Genomic DNA, 9,921 nt, shown 5'->3' on the forward strand with positions numbered 1-9,921 from the left:
AAACTTATTTTATTCTTTACATTTTTCTACAAACGTCCATACATAGAATCCAGTCGTAAGGTACTTAAAATTAGTTTCTGGTGCACACAGTTGCAAAAATGACAATTACTTTGTCCAAATGTGTGACCGTCTTTGTAATAGTTAAACATCATGGGTCACAATTGGTGAGCACAGCTATAAACTATGTATTATGCTAAAATAGGAAATAGTATGTCAATATTCCTCCGCAGTGGTAGTTCCACTGAAGTTTGCAATTTGTGATGGGTTACAATATTTGACGTTACACCGGTGTAACCCTGACACTAAACCGCGCGCACCTCAACGTGAAACTCCGCCCACCACCAAGCTGCCACCACCGCTGTAGAAAAAGTGGTTAGCTGTTAGCTCGTGTTTATTGGGCCTAGTCGGTGAAAGGTGCACCGCAGCGCACATGTAAGTGTACAACAGCACACCTTGGCGCCCGAGACTAAAATCCAAGATGTGCTCCGTCGTCGGATGTGACTCGTGGCGTCGCAGCGCGCGGCGCTTCATGTTACCAGAGGACCCAGAGAAGAGACTGGAATGGGTTCAGTTTCTTTTCGATGTCAACGGCCAACGACTTAAAGAATCGTCATGGACCGATATCAGTGTTTGTCGTGAGCACTTTACATGCGACTGTTTTATAAACCCGAGTGCTGCACCAGGCACTGCCCAGCTGAAGTGTGGTGCTGTCCCGTCGGTCTGCATCAAAGCAGAGCCTGAGGAACCCGAGCTGAAAGAGGTGAGGTGTTACCAAGTTGCGTTGTAAGATAATGCTCGCGCCCAGATGTCCCCAATCATCAGTGCTTCAAGCACTTGGAATAGAAAAGTAAACGTGACACTTTTGGCACAACAAATGGCCTGAAAAGGATTTATTTTGTGTTTTATGCTCCAACTTCTACTCCGCTTTGGCGCCTTTTACTGTTGAGAAGCGTAACCATCGACTTACGTCTTGAAGTGACGTAAAGCTATGTCGTTTGCGACACCTGGGAAAACGTTTGCTTTCTTTCACAAGGTGAAATATTCCAAAGCTTGAGCGGCATAACTTGACACAACAGACCTAATCATTAAACCTAAGCCAGAGCCATAGTGCCAATAACTCTTGCCAGCTGTAGATTAAAGTAGTTGTAGGAAATTAAAAGGATAGTATCAATATGACCTGGTTTATAGGCTGCAACTGACAGTTTTATAAGAAGAAAAAAAACAGTGACAGGTGGCATGACAGGTGGTGCACCTGCAAGCCCCATCAGGGATCATCTTTTGTACAGGCTGTCAAACCTGCAGCCAGTTCACAGAGTTGGGACAAAATGAGGCCCATGCACCACCCGTAGCCTCGCGTCTTTTCCTAAACACTTTATCTTCTTTCGGTAAACTACTTATTTTTCCAGGCTGTTGTTGCCTCTGTCCCAACTTTTTTGTAATGTCTTGTTGCCACCAAGTTTAAGATGGGCTAATATTTTTCCCGACATAGCAAAATGTCTCGTTTTCACCATTCAATGTACTTTGTGTGTTCCACTCTTTTCTTGATTAATTTTTAATTTATTTATTTTTTACACATTGTCTCAGTGTTTTAGGAGTTTGGGGTCACAGCATAAGTGTCAAAGTAAGATGCCTTTAATGGAACGACCCGTATCAAACAGTATGGTTCCGTTTGCTAACCCCCACCCCTGTCTTTTTCTGTTCTGCTACTTTGTTTAGGAGCCCACTGATGTTGCTCCTCAATGTGAACAACTTGAAACATGTCCCAGTCCAACACCTATGAAAGAAGAGACATCCAGCATCAGGAGTGAGAAACTTTACTTTGTAGTTCATCAAAAAAAGACTTGCATACAAATGACATTTTCTAATCTAAGTAACAAACTGTATATCACAGGCGCTCCAGCAAGCCCTGGGTCGTGTTACACTTCCGATTCTTCCACCTCTGATTATAATCAGATGCTGCAAAAGATTGACAACCTCGATATCATCAGGAAAAAGTAAGTTCCCCTTTGGACATTTTCTTGCAAGATCGGATCCGGACTCAGGTTTAACGCTTGCGTTTTTTTTGTCCAATTTTGGTTTGTACCGAAGCTGCATCCTGAAACGTTTTCGTGTAAAATTCCTTTTCAGAGTTGCACTTCTTCAAGAGAAAGGCCAATATGTGGTGAATGAGAAACGGCTCCTCCGGCTGTTCAGGAGCAAGTGCCCTTTGTGTCATTCTGAAGTGAAGGCAGAGAAGGTGGTCCAAGGTGTGCTGTTTGTCCTGAACCAGCAGTGCCTGCAGTGCGACTATCGACGGCAGTGGAAAAATCTGTCCGACGTTGGCATTCCAGCAGCTGAAGATGTTCATCTGACAGAACGTACAGAGATATCTTTGGAGGTTAGTTTTTGTTGGTTTTCTTTCAGTCTTACTCGGTTGGCTTCTTTCATTTCCAAATTGTGAACTCCTCAAAACAAGTCAAGCAGCCCTGCGTTTCCTTTTATCCGAAGATAATGCTTTGTTTGTGACTGGTTCATTGAGGAAAAAAATGTCACAAAAGACATGCAACATATTGTCTGTTTTGTATGTCTTGATTATATTTGAGCACGTCTTTGCTTTTTCTTATGAAGTCACCATGTGGCTGGATAGAAATCACAGTGCTCCAGTTGCTTCTGCTTTTGATTTGCAGTCTACATTTTTGTTTTTAGAGTATTAGATGGCGCCCTTACCCATTGTCAATTTGTCCTCCCCAGACTGTGTCTACAAGCAATGAGCAGAGCAGAGTCACCGGGGTCCCTCAGATTGATCAAGTTATTGGTGAGGAGAGTGATCCCATGCAGGAGTCTGATGGATCCAGTGGTCCAGAAGACATTGATTCGGACGAGGACTGGCAGCCCACAGAGGAGATTGTACTGTATGACCAGCTGATGTCTGACTCTGAGGAGGAGAGCTCATATGAAGAGGAAGAACCCCTCCCCAAATACAGACAGCTCTGCACGGATTGTGGGAGGTTTTTCGATAGGCGAAAACCTCACGCGTGCGAGCATAAAATTAAGCCCTACTCGTGCAATATTTGTGGGAAGAGGTGTGTCAACGAGATCTATCTAGGCATTCACAGCAGAGTCCATGATGAAAACTACGAGCATCCGTGCAAATACTGCAATGTGACATTCAAAACAAAAACAGACAAAATCGCTCACGAGCAGACCCACCTAACTCAAAAGAAGCCCTATAAATGTCCAGACTGTTCAGAAACCTTTGCCAAAAACGGGGCTCGCAGAATCCACCTGAGAGTTCACAGAGATCCAGAGCATTTTCAGTGTCATTTTTGTGGGATTGTATTTCCACGTAAGATTGCTCTTCATAGACATTTATTTGTGCACACGGGAGAAAAGCCGTACAAGTGTTCAGTGTGCCAGCGCGGCTTCAAGCAGTCCAACCACCTGAAATCCCACATGCGCCTGCACACAGGGGAGAAGCCTTACAGCTGTCAGCACTGTGACAAATCCTTCAATCACAACGTGAGCTTGAAGAGTCACGTCCAGCGTTACCACACACCGGGCTCTGGCCATGAAAGGAAAAAGCAAAACGAAAGGGAACAAGACAGCGACGACGCTCAGGGTAATGGGAAGAAGACGAGTGCGGACTCTCAGCCCGACAACGCAGAAGAGGAGCAAGACGCAGAAGAAGAGGTTCAGTTGAGGAGAAAGTGTCCACCGAAGAGGAGAAGGGCTCGCACGGGGAGACCCGTAGGAAGGCCGAAGAGAAGCGCTGACGAAAAAATGCAAGGTCAGGGTTTAGACACGGAGGCTGCGAACGTTAAGGGACGGACGTCGAAGAGAATGCAGTCAAGTGATGAAGAAAGTGAGGAGTCGTTTGACTTTACAGAGGTGGAGGAGGAAGAAGAAGTGACCGTGGGCGCACAGAGATCAAGAAGGAGGCCAAAAAGTCCCGACTCGGACTCTGACTTTGACCCAACTGAAATTAAGAAGAGGCGCGTCTGTAAAAACGACAGTAAGGGCCCAGACGGGCACCGAGGAAGACCGAGGAAGACTCAGGTAGTCGAAGACGCTTAAAGACATTGAGCTAAAAAATATTATAGAGCTCCTTTTCCACCAACCTGGACCTGGGTAGAAACTGTCAGGATGATAAGTGCCTGTTCTATGTGAATAAACGTTTTTCAGTTCTTTTACTTCCCCAGTACCACCACGTACAGTGTAAGAACGTGAGAAAGGTCACTTGCTGTAAAAGAGCCACATCTCTTTGTGCATCCATTGTACTGTAACTATATGTGTGCTGGAGCGTCGTTGTCTTTATTTTTTTTTTCTCTTTTTAAAGGTATTCATGTTGCAAAAAAACAAAACAAAACACAAGACTCTGAAACATGACATAGTCCCCCTAAGACCTTCCAGGCGTTGATTTTGTTTTCAAGTTGATTTATCCTCACCTGTCTCAAATGTGGTTTGGCCTGGAGTCAACATTACCCTTTAATTTTTTTTATCTCCAAGTTCGCCTGCATTTCTGCTCCATTGTTCCTGATCATTAAAATTCTATTATCAACATCTGGCAGATGAATCAGTTGATGCAAAACTTTTCCCCGATCATCTGCGAGCTGGAATCGTCCATTTTCAGTGTCAGATTCATGAGCCTTTTTGTTCTTGCAGGTTTTCGTGAATTTGTTTGAAAAGTACTCCAAGTTTTTTTTTTTTTTTTTTTTTAAAGTTAGTATTTATTTCCCCACTGTCTCAACTTTAAAATGAGATCCTGATTCTGATTAGTTGACCTTAAAGGGAGCGTAGCATTATGTGCAGTTATTAATCACGCCGCTTGTCAGCACAGCTGTTAGGGAGCATGGAGGTATGTTGTTGGAATTTCCACTTTGAGTTTTCGATGGTCTAAATGTTCAGCTGTTGTTCATCCAAGCTTCATCTTTCTCAGACCATTTGCATCACTGTGTCTACCGGATGGTGTTAACATATAGGTTGTGTTTAGTTTAAATTAGCATCTTAAAACTTCAAAAACATGCAAATGAGACCACGTTCATGCAAATAAGAGTTGCTTGTCTTTTTTACATTTATTTTGTTTTAATTTTTGATCATCTAGGTTTTAAGATATTCGTCTAGACCTCAAGTAACTAAAGTAGTTTTTAATTTCAACAGGTAATGGAAAGATGGTGTTTTGAAATGACATTCACATCTACAGTATTATATATCAACGTAGGCAAAAAGTCCCACATGTGGAGGGTTTAATGACAGCGGGACATTGGAATATCTCATCTGATTCTGGCTGTATTTTAGTGGCAGTGGTATGGAAAGAAATGGCTCCTATGTTACAATATAAAAGTTTGTCCAAAGCCTCGAATAATTTTAATCGAGTTGATCTCTTACGGTTCTGTATTTTCCCCTTACCCTTTCAAGAGAAAATCAGAGGGAGTTGTGTAATAAATGTGGCACATACTTGAAATGGATAGCCTATGAAAGTAAGATTTACACCGTTAAAAGTTTATTGCATTTAGCTTGTGACTTGGATATCTGTACACAAACTGCAGAGGAGTTTAGTATCATAATTATGCACTTTAATGATGTTTTATGTCGGTTTTACGTTTGAGTGAAATTAATTTTACGAGCAGTTTACTACTGCCACCTGCAGAAAGTGCTGTTGCGGTTCATAAGTCATGACCTGATCGTGTGTTTTTTTTGTCGTTGCTGTTGACTCAGTAGCATCATAGTAAAAAAAAAATCCCATCCCTCAGTTTTGAAAACCCTCTGTACTGTATGTTCTTTGTCCCATCTTTTTTTCTTTTAAAGTGATGACCGTAGATGCTTGTCCTTTCCAGTCATTTTAAGTATGTCAAGTCTGAATACACTGAGCATATCCTCAAGGTCTCTCACTGAATAATGGTCAAGCTTCCAACTCTCGCTCACTGAGCACTACAATGATGGGCTTCTTCCATGAGATGCAGCAACCACTTGCACTTTGTTCAATTTTAATGACTCACTGGTGCAGTCGTGTGGGTCTGCTCTCCCAGGAAGAAGGGACAGTCCGCCTGGGGCTCATCACTCGGGGTGACTGTGGGACGAGTCTGCTACGTGCAAAGCCTGCTTCCCTCTAGGCTTTTCTAACCTTGTGCCAGACCGTGTGTTTTACTGGTTAAACGGGGGATACAGCTGTTCTGTGGTTGCGCTGCTGGTAATGTTGCTCTGAGCACCCCACCGACGGCATGAATGGTGCTTTAGAGTGAGGCCGAGAGAAAACGCGTCAGAAAAAACAAAGTTCCAACATACCCTTTCCTACTTGGGGTGGCTCCCCCGATAAATGGCTGGAACAGAATGTTAAGGTAAAAATCTATATTTTTAGCGGAGGGGGTCTTTTAAGGCTGGGACGTTCTCCATCCTTGGACATGGTTCTTGGCATTGCAGTGGGTCAGAATACCATGAGGACCATGAGAAGAGGCTTGAGTAGGTCCAGCCTCTCTTTGAAGTCAGCAGCCAGTGTCTTCAACTGTCCTGGACTGATTGTATTTGCAATGAAGCCTTTACAGGTGACATTTATGTCAAATGTTTAGCTCCAGTGGCTGGCATGGTCCAGCTGAAGCCCCCCCAATCACACAACTGGATTATTTATCCTGCTACATATTAAACAAATCCAAAATTTCCACATTAAAATTATTTTCATCCCACTCGCACAGCGCTTGCTTTCACAGCTGAAAAAGTATGTATTATATGAAGCTATATATTATAAAGACGATGAAAGTACACAGACAATGACATGCAATCACAGCAACATCTGAATATTTGATCAAGTATATAGAATAAAGGAGGCTTGATTTGCTGCTCTGCAGGGAAAAAAGCCTTGCTTCATAATATTGTCACTTGGATCTATTTCACATCACACATCTAAATTTATTGATTTTATTTGACTCAAACAGCATTATTTACTGTCCGCATTATTTAATTTTTACACAACCTCTTATGTAATTGTCATAAAGTAACCTATCTGCCAGATAAAACCAAAAACAAAGCAAACAATTGAAAATAAAGATTACAGAAATTCTAAATGTGACCATTTTTTTAAGTCCTTATTCTCATGTCAGCGTTTCCTCTCAGAGTGGTTAAGAGACGCCTGAGGGGACAACATTTTCTGGTTTTAATTGTGTTGGGAGTGTGAAACCTGAAGATAAAGGAGATATTCTGTAATAGCTGCACGTTAACTTAAAATTGTATGGAGAATGTCTCCCATGTTGACTGGGAAAGGTTTTTATCTTTTATAGTTGGTCATTCTTGTCATAGTTTCTTTCACAGTCGGCGCCAAGAGATGACCGCCTGGTCTCCTGCTGGGTGGGCAGTGCTGACCTCGTGTGTTCAGCACAGCAGATCACTCTGCTGCGAAAAAACTCTTTCAAGTTTGACAAGCAGATCAGTGCTGTTGTTAAAACCAGCTTTTTCCAACTTTTTTTTTAACACTGAGTCGGTCTTGGCATCTCCTGTCATTACTGTCTGTGTCCGTTTCCAGATTGATTATAATATTCTATTGCTTGCTTTGATTACTGCGTACGCTACGTGCTATTAAACACAACGTTTTAACATCCACACCCTTCTAAGAACACTGCGGTCAACAAGCCAGCTTCTCTTAAATGTTCTTAGATCCAGATTAAAACACAGAGGTGATTGAGCTTTTGCAGCATCTGTCCCAAAGCTGTGGAACAGTTCACCTCTCCTTAAACTCACCGCTCAGACTGTAGCTAATTAAAGGTTTGCCTGAATCTCACCTCTTCTCCTAATTATCTGTAATTTTTATTGACATCGACTGTAAGCACTTTGGTTAACTTTTGTTGTTTTTAAATGTGCAGGATAAATAAACTTGACTTGACTGGACAAAAGAAAGTCCCATTTCTATAGTATTTGTGGCAAAAGATGCATTGCTGAAGAACCTAATAGTGGAAGATGGTAAACGTGAGTTTGAAGAGTCACATTGAGCATTAGTGCTCACTGAGCTGAGGTGGATGAAAGGGCAAACTGGAGAATAAGAGAGACTCGTGGATGGCATTGAAGAAGATACAAAAGGAGGTACAGAAAAACAGAGCAAATGAGATAAAAAAGTAGAAATAAGAGCACAGGCGGGCCAAGAAGAAAGCTGAAGAGAAGCACAGAAGGGGACTTTGTTCTGGCAAGGGACAAGGAAGACTAGCGTTCAAACACTATGACTGCAAAATCAAAGGTATAAAGGTTAAAGAGAATAACTTCCAGTGGTGAAAAAATGATGAAGCATGGTCAGGTAGTGTCTTTTCTTAACACGGGGAAGAAGACCAAAGAATGTCAGTGACACAGGTTTCAGCCCAGAAGATTGAACGCAAACAGAAAAAAAACAGAAGCTCAGCAGCCTCATCAGTGGTTAGAGCGAAGGAAAGGACTTTCTTTTTTCTGAACTCTCTCAACAAATAGCCAAAGGATCCCTAAAGATTACACAGAAGATTTTCCACTTTTCTTACATCATGTTTTTGAATTTCAAACACCTTTAATTGTGTTAACTGGTGCAGGGATCACACAACCAAACTGGAAACATGCGACCAGAGTGAATATCCCTTTCTGATATTTCTTGTGAGAACGTTTCTTTCAGAAGCACTGTGTAACTGACTAAAAGGCCTTATCAGTTCCTTCAAATAAGACAAATGCTCTTTGATTATTTTACATCACAAAAGAACAGGTGATACACCAATGTGCAGAAACCTGTTCAAAAAACAAAGAGGATTTTGTATTTTACAGATTTGGATGTTCTCCTTTGACTAATCCCATTGAATATTTTCTTGCAAACACTCCATGCTTTGAAACTTTTGCAGTTTTGCCTTTCAGTGATAAAGAAAGGAGTTCTGCACTGGTATATGACTGAGCTGCGCTCGCTATGCTAACACAGAGTTCTTGAATTTCATTTAAAAGGGTTTGTCTGGGTTTACAGTTTCCGGTTTGATCAAAAATCCTGCACGAAACCCCCTTCTTACCCATTTATCCTTCTCTCTGAGTGTCTGTGTTTGAATGTGTGTGCCACTGCTTAAGCTTGCTTCAAGCCCCATGGAGTTTTTTAGTCTTTAGAAACTTGGAGAAGATTTTACCTGCCGATGGTTGGCAAATCCTAAACTTGGACTGTGTTCGGACATGGAAGTTAAAAACAAAAAAAGACAGACCACTGCACTTAAAAGATTTACTGATGCAAGATAGGGTTGCTGTGTTTGAATGTGCAATATGCTGAAGATGAAGAAGAAGATGTTTGAGGCAAACAGTTGATGTTTGGAGTTTATTTTTAGGCCAGGCCTGAATATACTGTTAACTCTCTATAAAAGGGATTTGTTCTGTTTTTGTCATATCTGATAGTGATGTGGATATTTTATATATTCCAAACTGATGTTGGCTTAAGACAATGCATCAAAAGCAATGTATCAAGATGGCAGTCATCCCATTAATGGATCATTTGGTGGAAACTTATATCCTCTGTGACCTGCTAGACATTGGAAAACCACTAGATGTCACCGCTGTGTCACAAAGACTGATTCATTTCCATGCATAACAACACTGCAGTCATCTCTCCTGTACAATTACTATGGTAACTGTTACTGATGCTACAGGACCTGAGCTGGCTGGCAGAGTGAAACTGAGCTGCGCTTTTTCCTTCCCCTTTGTTCTCCCTTCTTTTCTGAGAACCAAAGATCTTGGTAACTCTCCACAGTTAACTACCTTGTTTTAAGATATCTAAAGCCTTAAAGAGAATGGGAGTACGATGCCCTTGTCAAGCAAGCTGCTGGGGCTGGCAAAATGTCTGCACCCAGTCATTTACCAGATAGCAGGGATAGCACTGCATTGCATTTTTTTTTTCATTAAAAAAAAATAAATGTTCATGCTTTATGTGTTGTTGTATAGGAGGGGTAAAAAATAATCGGCGCATTTTTTGTGCTG

General features: G+C 41.8%; 1 protein-coding gene across 1 annotated transcript; it reads left to right on the plus strand.

Annotated features, from left to right (window-relative positions):
- Nucleotides 1-345: 345 nt before the first annotated feature.
- LOC142398329 (uncharacterized) lies at nucleotides 346-4,537 on the plus strand. The gene is made up of 5 exons (XM_075482290.1): nucleotides 346-760; nucleotides 1,717-1,804; nucleotides 1,892-1,994; nucleotides 2,128-2,377; nucleotides 2,731-4,537. Exons 1-5 carry the CDS (start codon nucleotides 479-481, stop codon nucleotides 4,051-4,053), a joined length of 2,046 nt encoding a protein of 681 aa, XP_075338405.1. The 5' UTR covers nucleotides 346-478; the 3' UTR covers nucleotides 4,054-4,537.
- Nucleotides 4,538-9,921: the final 5,384 nt, after the last annotated feature.

Source organism: Odontesthes bonariensis, chromosome 14 (assembly GCF_027942865.1).
Source record: "Odontesthes bonariensis isolate fOdoBon6 chromosome 14, fOdoBon6.hap1, whole genome shotgun sequence".
NCBI lineage: Eukaryota > Metazoa > Chordata > Actinopteri > Atheriniformes > Atherinopsidae > Odontesthes > Odontesthes bonariensis.